The sequence below is a fragment of the Mesoplodon mirus genome (genome assembly GCF_964341445.2).
Source record: "Mesoplodon mirus genome assembly, chromosome: 5".
NCBI lineage: Eukaryota > Metazoa > Chordata > Mammalia > Artiodactyla > Ziphiidae > Mesoplodon > Mesoplodon mirus.
In genome coordinates this window covers 53,883,161-53,899,126 of record NC_138980.1, presented here as the reverse complement: position 1 = coordinate 53,899,126, position 15,966 = coordinate 53,883,161, and the positions used below count along the sequence as shown (strand labels likewise).

The 15,966-nt window shown below is 50.5% G+C and overlaps 1 protein-coding gene across 1 annotated transcript in view; it reads right to left on the bottom strand.

Moving 5' to 3' along the window:
• Window positions 1-4,533: 4,533 nt before the first annotated feature.
• The window catches only part of LOC309805348 (uncharacterized protein), a gene marked incomplete at both ends in the record, with an annotated part of 172,311 nt that continues 160,878 nt past the window's right edge, over window positions 4,534-15,966 (bottom strand). Inside the window, one exon of the mRNA XM_082623276.1 lies at window positions 4,534-4,539. Coding sequence (XP_082479402.1) covers window positions 4,534-4,539 — 6 coding nt within the window. The remainder of the gene's footprint in view (window positions 4,540-15,966) is intronic.

Genomic DNA, 15,966 nt, shown 5'->3' with positions numbered 1-15,966 from the left:
AGTTATGGCATACTGTGGCGGAAAGAGGCCCCCCCCCAGACCTCCTAGCCCAGTGGTTTTCCAACTTGGCTGCTGCACAGTAGAATTATTGGGTGAGATTTTTAAAACTCCCAGTGCTGGAGGGCTTACCCCACCTAAATGTCATCAGAATCTCTGGGATTGGGGTCAGGCTATCAATGTTTTTTTTGTTTGTTTTTAACCTCCCCAGGGAACACGCAACATACAACCAAGGGTAAGAATCACTGCAGCGGTCCAATCCATTGGTTTTACAGTTGGGGACCCCGTGGCTGCCCACAGAGGTACCATTACAGAGAGGCAGAGTGACCCAGGAGAGTCAGTGGCCCAGACAGGATAGGAACTCAGATTTCCGGACTCCTCGTTGGTGTTGCTTCTACCATAAAGATTGGGTCCCTTTGTTGAGCCAATGACAACCCTGATCCCCCCGTGTTCTGTTTTATCCTACACAAAGTAAAATAACTCCCAATGGTTTGATTTCCTTACAAGCCAGAGAGAGTTTCTGTTTTCATAAGGTGAACCTCTGACCCCAGCTATGGCCTGAAGCTCAGCCCCGGCTGCAGACTTGTCCTCCCTCCACCCTACGTGCCCTGGAGAAGCCTTGCGGGGAAAACAGGCTTCTCTTTCTGGCAGTGGCTATGCACGTGTGACCTTCGAGCAAGCGACGAAAACCTTTTTCTGTGCTTATTTCCTTGCCTTCTGCAGAGTGCCCATAACCAAACCAGAGTGCTTTGCTGAGAAAAGGGTCGTTTTTCAATAACATAGCTTCGTGCTAGGCACAGCACAGACACCCAATAAATACCTGATGAGTTAAGTAATTAATTCAGCAACGCAAGTATACACATCACACAGTCACTTCCCCCAGCTTATCTTCTCCCCACACTATTTACATATTAAATCTTATTTCAAAAGATTCGCAACCTCGCAGCGAAAATTTCTGTATAGTGCATCTTTTTCCAGCCCTAGTGAATGGCTTAATGATACTTACTACATATCTTCTACAACAAAATTTTGATTCTGGGGTCTCAGGCCAAAGCACAATTCGCATCACAGAAGTCACTGTCAAGTCACTACCAGGCGAGGGGACATAGAGAACACAAGATAGCATTTCTTTTGGAGTTGTATGGTTTCCTTTATTAGAGAAAGTAGGAATTGCCTCTCTAGGGAAGGATGCAAGCCAACCGGGGCTTTGTCTACCTCCCAGTGGCCATGTGTGAGCCTTGGTGCTGAATCAGGAATGACTGAAGCGCCTAAAGAAGGAGAGGATCTCACTGGATGTCTTACTTCAAGTCCCCGAACTGGTGGCGGGCTGGCTCTTCCTCCGTCTGCGAGCTGTCCTCCCCTCCTTTGTCACCTTTGGAGTTTTCATGGCCGCATGAGGACCAGTGGGAGGATGCTTTCTGGGTCTTGTCCCCTTCTGTCCTGTGGTGACCTTCACCTGTCCTGCGGTGATGGGAACGTTTCCTCGCTGAAGACGTGTCCTCCTTTCCTTTTTTTCCTTCCAGGCTTCATCCCTGGGGTGGGAGACCTTCTGGCTTCCATCCCGTTCAGACGTGTAGCCTTCACTCTGCAAGGTGGAGACCACGGGGGCTGCGACCTTCCCTTCAGCTCTTCCAGCAGCAGGCTTGCTGGTTGTGACTGCACCTGGCAACACCACGCTCGTGCTGCTCTCTGGACCATCTGCCCCCGTCGAGGATGTGCTGGCAACATCCGCCGAGACCAGGTTCGTGTCCTGCGGGGATAGGCGGGCAGCACCTGTGGTGGCCTGGCCGGATCCGCTTTCTCCTGGATCCTCGATGGTGGCTCCCGCCAGGCCCACGGTCATCCCTGCCGCCGATCCTTCGGCGCCTTTCAGGGCTGCAGTTGATCCATGGGGGGCATGATGGATTCCCTCTCCCCCCACATAAGCACAAGACATGGCTCCAGTCACGTCACGACGCTTGTGAAGCCCAACCTCATCCTGATCCCTTTCTCTGTGGAGCTCTGTGGTCTGAGCCAAGGGGAGGAGAGACAGGTAAGAGAGAGATGACAGAAAGTGAGCTCAGAACTGTCCGCTCCTCTCTCATCCTGGAGCTGAGCAACTCAAGGCCTTATACTTAGAATAACCTTTGACATCACCCAGTCTAAGCTCCCATTGGATGCAAGACCCCATCTACTGCACCCCTGTCCAACGGCCACTCCACTTTACTTGAACAGTCCCAGGGTCAGGGAGAGCACTGATACAATTCTCCATGATGCTCTACACTTTAACTTTATACCCTTGTGCTTCTCTCCCTGCAGGGCAGATTCCTAGAAGTGGGGTTCCTGGGTCAAGGGATGCACACCATGTTCGTTTTGGTGACTCCATGGGTTGGGCTGATTTGAGTCAGCATGTCGGAGTCCCGGGGAGACACAATGAAGGAAGGACTTCCTAACTGTGAATGATGTTCCCCAACTCCTGAGACTACATGGGCTGGGGTAAGTGTTCAAGCAGAGACCAGAGAGTCAGGATGCTGTAGGAGGGATTACAGCCCTAGTGATGAGACCAGTGCAGCCGAGGTGATACCTAAGGTGTCTCTGAAATTCGGCCTCGTGGGACAAGGTGGTGCAGCACTCGGAACCTCTCCAGTGTGGTGACTCCTGTAGTGATAGCTCGTGTGTCCCTGACCCTTTTCAACAGTAGAAGGTATTTCCCAGGCGAGTCTCAGAGAGCACCAAAGGCTATGAAGGACCAGCTTTGCCTTGCTCTCCCAAAGCACCCTGCCCCGTGTTCTTGAGTCCCTGTAGGTGCTTACCACTAGGATGTCGGCATCCTCTGTAGTTGCTGCATCTCCAGTTTGGAGCATCGGGGTACTGCTGTAACTGTCTACCGGTGGTCTCAGGATATAGACAAGCTTTTCCCAATAGGAAAAGAGGTCTTCTTGTGCGTCGGAAGAGGGGCACAGCTGCAGGTAGAAAGTCCGGCCGGTAGCAAGACTCAGGCACAGCTGCTGTTTCTCCCGGTTGTGGATGGAGATCTTGACAAACTTCAAGGGGAGCAGCCTGGTGAGCTCTAGGGTCTTCACGGGCTTGCAACCTCTCCCCTTGGTGATCCCGGCACAGACTTTCCTTGGTCGGGCCAGCAGCATGACGTCAGGTAGTGGGAAGAGGGGGCTGGTGGATGCGACGCCCACAGTCACCGTTTGGACGCGGTTGTCTAGGTCGATCAGTTCTCCTTCCTTGCTGACCTGGATAAAGTCGCTCTCAAACATGGGAGCGTACTTGAAAATGTCATACTCTCCTCCCTCGTACAGTTGTCGTTGCAGGACCCCCATGGAGGTCCTCGACACCCCCACTGAACAGTAGCTCTTGGCCGTGTAATGAGGTAAACTCTCACTGCTCATGGCTCTCTTCGTTCAAGACAGAGCCACCAGCCACAAGTTGAGCCTCGGAGAGAGAGAGAGAGGGAACGAAAGCACCTCGTCACCTCCCTGCAGGACTCTGCCAGAGTCTCTTGACCCGACCCTATTTATACCGCAAGCCCTTTGTGACCCGTCACCATCGCATCACACACCCCTTTGTTGAGCCTCCAAGCCCCCACCCCCTTGGGGCAGGCTCACCAGCCTCCCCCTAAACCAACCACCACGTCCATAGGGAACAGGCTGACCCTGCCAGGGTATAGGTGTGGGTAGGCCGGATAGTCTTTCTACTCAAACGGTTGAGAAAACCCTCCTGCTCTTGTAAATATCTGGGTGGTTTCCAGTCTTGTTGTTGTTACAAATCTCCATCATCTTGGCGCTTCTGCTGAACGATGTCCTGGGGATAAAATCCTGGAAGTGGACCGTGTACTTGCTGAGGGCAGGCATCCTATGGGGATTGCTGTTCTCTGTGCACCTAGCGTATATAGCACAGTGCTGGCAGGAGCTTAGAAAGAGTGCTACCTGGACCTCCTGGTGGTGCAGTGGTTGAGAGTCCGCCTGCCGATGCAGGGGATACGGGTTCGTGACCCGGTCTGGGAGGATCCCATATGCCGCGGAGCGGCTGGTACCGTGAGCCATGGCCGCTGGGCCTGCGCGTCTGGAGCGTGTGCTCCGCAACGGGGGAGGCCACAACAGTGAGAGGCCCGCATACCGCAAAAAAAAAAAAAAAAAAAAAAAAAAACAGAAAGAGTGCTACCTGTCAGAGTCCCATTGGTACTGTCATTTCCAGGATATGGAGAATTTTCTCACCCATTTTCTCTTTTCAGGGAGGCTAACTTTTTATATTTATATATATTTTTTACAGTTTTAGAAACTGTTTTTATTGGGAAATATAACACACATTCATGAAAGTGCACAAACCGTAAATATATAGCTTAATGAGTAACAAGAAAGTGAGCACCCTTGTAGCTGCCACCCAGAGCAAGAAATAGAAGCCTGCCAGCCCCTCTTCTGCATGCTCCCTCCCCGCAAACGGAACCCAACCTTGGCTTCTATTTTTTTTCTTTTCCCCCTTCTTTTTTATTGACGTCTAGTCGATTTACAAGGTTGTGTTAATTTCTGTTGTGTTAATTTCTTCCGTTTATTTCTGATTCAGTTTCATGAGTGTTCTCTGTGTATTTCATGTATAGTCTTTTTCCTATTCTTTTCCATTATGGTTTATCACAGGATACTGACTATAGTTCTCTGTGCTCTACAGTAGGACCCTGCTGTTTATCCACCCTGTAGTTTGCATCTGCTAATCCCAAACTCCCAATCCTTCCCTTCCCCCAACCCCACTGAAAACCCCAAGTCTCTTTTCTATGTCTGGGAGTCTGTTTCTGTTTCGCAGATATGTTCATTGGCATCGTACTGTAGAGTCCATGTATAAGGGATATCGTATGGTGAGAAATGTTATTTTTTAAATAGGCTTCCCAGGTGATCCTTATGCATGTGAATGTTGGAGAACTACTGTCTTCCACTGTAAAGTTATGGCATACTGGGGCGGAAAGAGGCCCCCCCACGAGACCTCCTAGCCCAGTGGTTTTCCAACTTGGCTGCTGCACAGTAGAATTATTGGGTGAGATTTTTAAAACTCCCAGTGCTGGAGGGCTTACCCCACCTAAATGTCATCAGAATCTCTGGGATTGGGGTCAGGCTATCAATGTTTTTTTGTTTGTTTTTAAGCTCCCCAGGGAACTCGCAACATACAACCAAGGGTAAGAATCACTGCAGCGGTCCAATCCATTGGTTTTATAGTTGGGGACCCCGTGGCTGCCCACAGAGGTACCATTACAGAGAGGCAGAGTGACCCAGGAGAGTCAGTGGCCCAGACAGGATAGGAACTCAGATTTCCGGACTCCTCGTTGGTGCTGCTTCTACCATAAAGATTGTGTCCCTTTGTTGAGCCAATGACAACACTGATCCCCCCGTGTTCTGTTTTATCCTACACAAAGTAAAATAACTCCCAATGGTTTGATTTCCTTACAAGCCAGAGAGAGTTTCTGTTTTCATAAGGTGAACCTCTGACCCCAGCTATGGCCTGAAGCTCAGCCCCGGCTGCAGACTTGTCCTCCCTCCACCCTACGTGCCCTGGAGAAGCCTTGCGGGGAAAACAGGCTTCTCTTTCTGGCAGTGGCTATGCACGTGTGACCTTCGAACAAGCGACGAAAACCTTTTCCTATGCTTATTTCCTTGCCTTCTGCAGAGTGCCCATAACCAAACCAGAGTGCTTTGCTGAGAAAAGGGTCGTTTTTCAATAACATAGCCTCGTGCTAGGCACAGCACAGACACCCAATAAATACCTGATGAGTTAAGTAATTAATTCAGCAACGCAAGTATACACATCACACAGTCACTTCCCCCAGCTTATCTTCTCCCCAAACTATTTACATATTAAATCTTATTTCAAAAGATTCGCAACCTCGCAGCGAAAATTTCTGTATAGTGCATCTATTTCCAGCCCTAGTGAATGGCTTAATGATACTTACTACATATCTTCTACAACAAAATTTTGATTCTGGGGTCTCAGGCCAAAGCACAATTCGCATCACAGAAGTCACTGTCAAGTCACTACCAGGCGAGGGGACATAGAAAACACAAGATAGCATTTCTTTGGAGTTGTATAGTTTCCTTTATTAGAGAAAGTAGGAATTGCCTCTCTAGGGAAGGATGCAAGCCAACCGGGGCTTTGTCTACCTCCCAGTGGCCATGTGTGAGCCTTGGTGCTGAATCAGGAATGACTGAAGCGCCTAAAGAAGGAGAGGATCTCACTGGATGTCTTACTTCGAGTCCCCGAACTGGTGGCGGGCTGGCTCTTCCTCCGTCTGCGAGCTGTCCTCCCCTCCTTTGTCACCTTTGGAGTTTTCATGGCCGCATGAGGACCAGTGGGAGGATGCTTTCTGGGTCTTGTCCCCTCCTGTCCTGTGGTGACCTTCACCTGTCCTGCGGTGATGGGAACGTTTCCTCGCTGAAGACGTGTCCTCCTTTCCTTTTTTTCCTTCCAGGCTTCATCCCTGGGGTGGGAGACCTTCTGGCTTCCATCCCGTTCAGACGTGTAGCCTTCACTCTGCAAGGTGGAGACCACGGGGGCTGCGACCTTCCCTTCAGCTCTTCTAGCAGCAGGCTTGCTGGTTGTGACTGCACCTGGCAACACCACGCTCGTGCTGCTCTCTGGACCATCTGCCCCCGTCGAGGATGTGCTGGCAACATCCGCCGAGACCAGGTTCGTGTCCTGCGGGGATAGGCGGGCAGCACCTGCGGTGGCCCGGCCGGATCCGCTTTCTCCTGGATCCTCGATGGTGGCTCCCGCCAGGCCCACGGTCATCCCTGCCGCCGATCCTTCGGCGCCTTTCAGGGCTGCAGTTGATCCATGGGGGGCATGATGGATTCCCTCTCCCCCCACATAAGCCCAAGACGTGGCTCCAGTCACGTCACGAAGCTTGTGAAGCCCAACCTCATCCTGATCCCTTTCTCTGTGGAGCTCTGTGGTCTGAGCCAAGGGGAGGAGAGACAGGTAAGAGAGAGATGACAGAAAGTGAGCTCAGAACTGTCCGCTCCTCTCTCATCCTGGAGCTGAGCAACTCAAGGCCTTATACTTAGAATAACCTTTGACATCACCCAGTCTAAGCTCCCATTGGATGCAAGACCCCATCTACTGCACCCCTGTCCAACGGCCACTCCACTTTACTTGAACAGTCCCAGGGTCAGGGAGAGCACTGATACAATTCTCCATGATGCTCTACACTTTAACTTTATACCCTTGTGCTTCTCTCCCTGCAGGGCAGATTCCTAGAAGTGGGGTTCCTGGGTCAAGGGATGCACACCTTGTACGTTTTGGTGACTCCACGGGTTGGGCTGATTTGAGTCAGCATGTCGGAGTCCCGGGGAGACACAATGAAGGAAGGACTTCCTAACTGTGAATGATGTTCCCCAACTCCTGAGACTACATGGGCTGGGGTAAGTGTTCAAGCAGAGACCAGAGAGTCAGGATGCTGTAGGAGGGATTACAGCCCTAGTGATGAGACCAGTGCAGCCGAGGTGATACCTAAGGTGTCTCTGAAATTCGGCCTCGTGGGACAAGGTGGTGCAGCACTCGGAACCTCTCCAGTGTGGTGACTCCTGTAGTGATAGCTCGTGTGTCCCTGACCCTTTTCAACAGTAGAAGGTATTTCCCAGGCGAGTCTCAGAGAGCACCAAAGGCTATGAAGGACCAGCTTTGCCTTGCTCTCCCAAAGCACCCTGCCCCGTGTTCTTGAGTCCCTGTAGGTGCTTACCACTAGGATGTCGGCATCCTCTGTAGTCGCTGCATCTCCAGTTTGGAGCATCGGGGTACTGCTGTAACTGTCTACCGGTGGTCTCAGGATATAGACAAGCTTTTCCCAATAGGAAAAGAGGTCTTCTTGTGCGTCGGAAGAGGGGCACAGCTGCAGGTAGAAAGTCCGGCCGGTAGCAAGACTCAGGCACAGCTGCTGTTTCTCCCGGTTGTGGATGGAGATCTTGACAAACTTCAAGGGGAGCAGCCTGGTGAGCTCTAGGGTCTTCACGGGCTTGCAACCTCTCCCCTTGGTGATCCCGGCACAGACTTTCCTTGGTCGGGCCAGCAGCATGACGTCAGGTAGTGGGAAGAGGGGGCTGGTGGATGCGACGCCCACAGTCACCGTTTGGACGCGGTTGTCTAGGTCGATCAGTTCTCCTTCCTTGCTGACCTGGATAAAGTCGCTCTCAAACATGGGAGCGTACTTGAAAATGTCATACTCTCCTCCCTCGTACAGTTGTCGTTGCAGGACCCCCATGGAGGTCCTCGACACCCCCACTGAACAGTAGCTATTGGCCGTGTAATGAGGTAAACTCTCACTGCTCATGGCTCTCTTCGTTCAAGACAGAGCCACCAGCCACAAGTTGAGCCTCGGAGAGAGAGAGAGAGGGAACGAAAGCACCTCGTCACCTCCCTGCAGGACTCTGCCAGAGTCTCTTGACCCGACCCTATTTATACCGCAAGCCCTTTGTGACCCGTCACCATCGCATCACACACCCCTTTGTTGAGCCTCCAAGCCCCCACCCCCTTGGGGCAGGCTCACCAGCCTCCCCCTAAACCAACCACCACGTCCATAGGGAACAGGCTGACCCTGCCAGGGTATAGGTGTGGGTAGGCCGGATAGTCTTTCTACTCAAACGGTTGAGAAAACCCTCCTGCTCTTGTAAATATCTGGGTGGTTTCCAGTCTTGTTGTTGTTACAAATCTCCATCATCTTGGCGCTTCTGCTGAACGATGTCCTGGGGATAAAATCCTGGAAGTGGACCGTGTACTTGCTGAGGGCAGGCATCCTATGGGGATTGCTGTTCTCTGTGCACCTAGCGTATATAGCACAGTGCTGGCAGGAGCTTAGAAAGAGTGCTACCTGTCAGAGTCCCATTGGTACTGTCATTTCCAGGATATGGAGAATTTTCTCACCCATTTTCTCTTTTCAGGGAGGCTAACTTTTTATATTTATATATATTTTTTACAGTTTTAGAAACTGTTTTTATTGTGAAATATAACACACATTCATGAAAGTGCACAAACCGTAAATATATAGCTTAATGAGTAACAAGAAAGTGAGCACCCTTGTAGCTGCCACCCAGAGCAAGAAATAGAAGCCTGCCAGCCCCTCTTCTGCATGCTCCCTCCCCGCAAAGGGAACCCAACCTTGGCTTCTTTTTTTTTCTTTTCCCCCTTCTTTTTTATTGACGTCTAGTCGATTTACAAGGTTGTGTTAATTTCTGTTGTGTTAATTTCTTCCGTTAATTTCTGATTCAGTTTCATGTGCGTTCTTTGTGTATTTCATGTATAGTCTTTTTCCTATTCTTTTCCATTATGGTTTATCACAGGATACTGACTATAGTTCTCTGTGCTCTACAGTAGGACCCTGCTGTTTATCCACCCTGTAGTTTGCATCTGCTAATCCCAAACTCCCAATCCTTCCCTGCCCCCAACCCCACTGAAAACCCCAAGTCTCTTTTCTATGTCTGGGAGTCTGTTTCTGTTTCACAGATATGTCCATTGGCATCGTACTGTAGAGTCCATGTATAAGGGATATCGTATGGTGAGAAATGTTATTTTTTAAATAGGCTTCCCAGGTGATCCTTATGCATGTGAATGTTGGAGAACTACTGTCTTCCACTGTAAAGTTATGGCATACTGGGGCGGAAAGAGGCCCCCACCCCAGACCTCCTAGCCCAGTGGTTTTCCAACTTGGCTGCTGCACAGTAGAATTATTGGGTGAGATTTTTAAAACTCCCAGTGCTGGAGGGCTTACCCCACCTAAATGTCATCAGAATCTCTGGGATTGGGGTCAGGCTATCAATATTTTTGTTTGTTTGTTTTTAAGCTCCCCAGGGAACTTGCAACATACAACCAAGGGTAAGAATCACTGCAGCGGTCCAATCCATTGGTTTTACAGTTGCGGACCCCGTGGCTGCCCACAGAGGTACCATTACAGAGAGGCAGAGTGACCCAGGAGAGTCAGTGGCCCAGACAGGATAGGAACTCAGATTTCCGGACTCCTCGTTGGTGCTGCTTCTACCATAAAGATTGTGTCCCTTTGTTGAGCCAATGACAACCCTGATCACCCCGTGTTCTGTTTTATCCTACACAAAGTAAAATAACTCCCAATGGTTTGATTTCCTTACAAGCCAGAGAGAGTTTCTGTTTTCATAAGGTGAACCTCTGACCCCAGCTATGGCCTGAAGCTCAGCCCCGGCTGCAGACTTGTCCTCCCTCCACCCTACGTGCCCTGGAGAAGCCTTGCGGGGAAAACAGGCTTCTCTTTCTGGCAGTGGCTATGCACGTGTGACCTTCGAGCAAGCGACGAAAACCTTTTCCTGTGCTTAGTTCCTTGCCTTCTGCAGAGTGCCCATAACCAAACCAGAGTGCTTTGCTGAGAAAAGGGTCGTTTTTCAATAACATAGCCTCGTGCTAGGCACAGCACAGACACCCAATAAATACCTGATGAGTTAAGTAATTAATACAGCAACGCAAGTATACACATCACACAGTCACTTCCCCCAGCTTATCTTCTCCCCAAACTATTTACATATTAAATCTTATTTCAAAAGATTCGCAACCTCGCAGCGAAAATTTCTGTATAGTGCATCTATTTCCAGCCCTAGTGAATGGCTTAATGATACTTACTACATATCTTCTACAACAAAATTTTGATTCTGGGGTCTCAGGCCAAAGCACAATTCGCATCACAGAAGTCACTGTCAAGTCACTACCAGGCGAGGGGACATAGAAAACACAAGATAGCATTTCTTTTGGAGTTGTATGGTTTCCTTTATTAGAGAAAGTAGGAATTGCCTCTCTAGGGAAGGATGCAAGCCAACCGGGGCTTTGTCTACCTCCCAGTGGCCATGTGTGAGCCTTGGTGCTGAATCAGGAATGACTGAAGCGCCTAAAGAAGGAGAGGATCTCACTGGATGTCTTACTTCGAGTCCCCGAACTGGTGGTGGGCTGGCTCTTCCTCCGTCTGCGAGCTGTCCTCCCCTCCTTTGTCACCTTTGGAGTTTTCATGGCCGCATGAGGACCAGTGGGAGGATGCTTTCTGGGTCTTGTCCCCTCCTGTCCTGTGGTGACCTTCACCTGTCCTGCGGTGATGGGAACGTTTCCTCGCTGAAGACGTGTCCTCCTTTCCTTTTTTTCCTTCCAGGCTTCATCCCTGGGGTGGGAGACCTTCTGGCTTCCATCCCGTTCAGACGTGTAGCCTTCACTCTGCAAGGTGGAGACCACGGGGGCTGCGACCTTCCCTTCAGCTCTTCCAGCAGCAGGCTTGCTGGTTGTGACTGCACCTGGCAACACCACGCTCGTGCTGCTCTCTGGACCATCTGCCCCCGTCGAGGATGTGCTGGCAACATCCGCCGAGACCAGGTTCGTGTCCTGCGGGGATAGGCGGGCAGCACCTGTGGTGGCCTGGCCGGATCCGCTTTCTCCTGGATCCTCGATGGTGGCTCCCGCCAGGCCCACGGTCATCCCTGCCGCCGATCCTTCGGCGACTTTCAGGGCTGCAGTTGATCCATGGGGGGCATGATGGATTCCCTCTCCCCCCACATAAGCCCAAGACGTGGCTCCAGTCATGTCATGAAGCTTGTGAAGCCCAACCTCATCCTGATCCCTTTCTCTGTGGAGCTCTGTGGTCTGAGCCAAGGGGAGGAGAGACAGGTAAGAGAGAGATGACAGAAAGTGAGCTCAGAACTGTCCGCTCCTCTCTCATCCTGGAGCTGAGCAACTCAAGGCCTTATACTTAGAATAACCTTTGACATCACCCAGTCTAAGCTCCCATTGGATGCAAGACCCCATCTACTGCACCCCTGTCCAACGGCCACTCCACTTTACTTGAACAGTCCCAGGGTCAGGGAGAGCACTGATACAATTCTCCATGATGCTCTACACTTTAACTTTATACCCTTGTGCTTCTCTCCCTGCAGGGCAGATTCCTAGAAGTGGGGTTCCTGGGTCAAGGGATGCACACCTTGTTCGTTTTGGTGACTCCACGGGTTGGGCTGATTTGAGTCAGCATGTCGGAGTCCCGGGGAGACACAATGAAGGAAGGACTTCCTAACTGTGAATGATGTTCCCCAACTCCTGAGACTACATGGGCTGGGGTAAGTGTTCAAGCAGAGACCAGAGAGTCAGGATGCTGTAGGAGGGATTACAGCCCTAGTGATGAGACCAGTGCAGCCGAGGTGATACCTAAGGTGTCTCTGAAATTCGGCCTCGTGGGACAAGGTGGTGCAGCACTCGGAACCTCTCCAGTGTGGTGACTCCTGTAGTGATAGCTCGTGTGTCCCTGACGCTTTTCAACAGTAGAAGGTATTTCCCAGGCGAGTCTCAGAGAGCACCAAAGGCTATGAAGGACCAGCTTTGCCTTGCTCTCCCAAAGCACCCTGCCCCGTGTTCTTGAGTCCCTGTAGGTGCTTACCACTAGGATGTCGGCATCCTCTGTAGTCGCTGCATCTCCAGTTTGGAGCATCGGGGTACTGCTGTAACTGTCTACCGGTGGTCTCAGGATATAGACAAGCTTTTCCCAATAGGAAAAGAGGTCTTCTTGTGCGTCGGAAGAGGGGCACAGCTGCAGGTAGAAAGTCCGGCCGGTAGCAAGACTCAGGCACAGCTGCTGTTTCTCCCGGTTGTGGATGGAGATCTTGACAAACTTCAAGGGGAGCAGCCTGGTGAGCTCTCGGGTCTTCACGGGCTTGCAACCTCTCCCCTTGGTGATCCCGGCACAGACTTTCCTTGGTCGGGCCAGCAGCATGACGTCAGGTAGTGGGAAGAGGGGGCTGGTGGATGCGACGCCCACAGTCACCGTTTGGACGCGGTTGTCTAGGTCGATCAGTTCTCCTTCCTTGCTGACCTGGATAAAGTCGCTCTCAAACATGGGAGCGTACTTGAAAATGTCATACTCTCCTCCCTCGTACAGTTGTCGTTGCAGGACCCCCATGGAGGTCCTCGACACCCCCACTGAACAGTAGCTATTGGCCGTGTAATGAGGTAAACTCTCACTGCTCATGGCTCTCTTCGTTCAAGACAGAGCCACCAGCCACAAGTTGAGCCTCGGAGAGAGAGAGAGAGGGAACGAAAGCACCTCGTCACCTCCCTGCAGGACTCTGCCAGAGTCTCTTGACCCGACCCTATTTATACCGCAAGCCCTTTGTGACCCGTCACCATCGCATCACACACCCCTTTGTTGAGCCTCCAAGCCCCCACCCCCTTGGGGCAGGCTCACCAGCCTCCCCCTAAACCAACCACCACGTCCATAGGGAACAGGCTGACCCTGCCAGGGTATAGGTGTGGGTAGGCCGGATAGTCTTTCTACTCAAACGGTTGAGAAAACCCTCCTGCTCTTGTAAATATCTGGGTGGTTTCCAGTCTTGTTGTTGTTACAAATCTCCATCATCTTGGCGCTTCTGCTGAACGATGTCCTGGGGATAAAATCCTGGAAGTGGACCGTGTACTTGCTGAGGGCAGGCATCCTATGGGGATTGCTGTTCTCTGTGCCCCCAGCGTATATAGCACAGTGCTGGCAGGAGCTTAGAAAGAGTGCTACCTGTCAGAGTCCCATTGGTACTGTCATTTCCAGGATATGGAGAATTTTCTCACCCATTTTCTCTTTTCAGGGAGGCTAACTTTTTATATTTATATATATTTTTTACAGTTTTAGAAACCGTTTTTATTGTGAAATATAACACACATTCATGAAAGTGCACAAACCGTAAATATATAGCTTAATGAGTAACAAGAAAGTGAGCACCCTTGTAGCTGCCACCCAGAGCAAGAAATAGAAGCCTGCCAGCCCCTCTTCTGCATGCTCCCTCCCCGCAAAGGGAACCCAACCTTGGCTTCTATTTTTTTTCTTTTCCCCCTTCTTTTTTATTGACGTCTAGTCAATTTACAAGGTTGTGTTAATTTCTGTTGTGTTAATTTCTTCCGTTAATTTCTGATTCAGTTTCATGTGCGTTCTCTGTGTATTTCATGTATAGTCTTTTTCGTATTCTTTTTCATTATGGTTTATCACAGGATACTGACTACAGTTCTCTGTGCTCTACAGTAGGACCCTGCTGTTTATCCACCCTGTAGTTTGCATCTGCTAATCCCAAATTCCCAATCCTTCCCTGTCCCCAACCCCACTGAAAACCCCAAGTCTCTTTTCTATGTCTGGGAGTCTGTTTCTGTTTCGCAGATATGTTCATTGGCATCGTACTGTAGAGTCCATGTATAAGGGATATCGTATGGTGAGAAATGTTATTTTTTAAATAGGCTTCCCAGGTGATCCTTATGCATGTGAATGTTGGAGAACTACTGTCTTCCACTGTAAAGTTATGGCATACTGGGGCAGAAAGAGGCCCCCCCCAGACCTCCTAGCCCAGTGGTTTTCCAACTGGGCTGCTGCACAGTAGAATTATTGGGTGAGATTTTTAAAACTCCCAGTGCTGGAGTGCTTACCCCACCTAAATGTCATCAGAATCTCTGGGATTGGGGTCAGGCTATCAATGTTTTTTTTGTTTGTTTTTAAGCTCCCCAGGGAACTCGCAACATACAAACAAGGGTAAGAATCACTGCAGCGGTCCAATCCATTGGTTTTACAGTTGGGGACCCCGTGGCTGCCCACAGAGGTACCATTACAGAGAGGCAGAGTGACCCAGGAGAGTCAGTGGCCCAGACAGGATAGGAACTCAGATTTCCGGACTCCTCATTGGTGCTGCTTCTACCATAAAGATTGTGTCCCTTTGTTGAGCCAATGACAACCCTGATCCCCCCGTGTTCTGTTTTATCCTACACAAAGTAAAATAACTCCCAATGGTTTGATTTCCTTACAAGCCAGAGAGAGTTTCTGTTTTCATAAGGTGAACCTCTGACCCCAGCTATGGCCTGAAGCTCAGCCCCGGCTGCAGACTTGTCCTCCCTCCACCCTACGTGCCCTGGAGAAGCCTTGCGGGGAAAACAGGCTTCTCTTTCTGGCAGTGGCTATGCACGTGTGACCTTCGAGCAAGCGACGAAAACCTTTTCCTGTGCTTAGTTCCTTGCCTTCTGCAGAGTGCCCATAACCAAACCAGAGTGCTTTGCTGAGAAAAGGGTCGTTTTTCAATAACATAGCCTCGTGCTAGGCACAGCACAGACACCCAATAAATACCTGATGAGTTAAGTAATTAATACAGCAACGCAAGTATACACATCACACAGTCACTTCCCCCAGCTTATCTTCTCCCCAAACTATTTACATATTAAATCTTATTTCAAAAGATTCGCAACCTCGCAGCGAAAATTTCTGTATAGTGCATCTATTTCCAGCCCTAGTGAATGGCTTAATGATACTTACTACATATCTTCTACAACAAAATTTTGATTCTGGGGTCTCAGGCCAAAGCACAATTCGCATCACAGAAGTCACTGTCAAGTCACTACCAGGCGAGGGGACATAGAAAACACAAGATAGCATTTCTTTTGGAGTTGTATGGTTTCCTTTATTAGAGAAAGTAGGAATTGCCTCTCTAGGGAAGGATGCAAGCCAACCGGGGCTTTGTCTACCTCCCAGTGGCCATGTGTGAGCCTTGGTGCTGAATCAGGAATGACTGAAGCGCCTAAAGAAGGAGAGGATCTCACTGGATGTCTTACTTCGAGTCCCCGAACTGGTGGTGGGCTGGCTCTTCCTCCGTCTGCGAGCTGTCCTCCCCTCCTTTGTCACCTTTGGAGTTTTCATGGCCGCATGAGGACCAGTGGGAGGATGCTTTCTGGGTCTTGTCCCCTCCTGTCCTGTGGTGACCTTCACCTGTCCTGCGGTGATGGGAACGTTTCCTCGCTGAAGACGTGTCCTCCTTTCCTTTTTTTCCTTCCAGGCTTCATCCCTGGGGTGGGAGACCTTCTGGCTTCCATCCCGTTCAGACGTGTAGCCTTCACTCTGCAAGGTGGAGACCACGGGGGCTGCGACCTTCCCTTCAGCTCTTCCAGCAGCAGGCTTGCTGGTTGTGACTGCACCTGGCAACACCACGCTCGTGCTGCTCT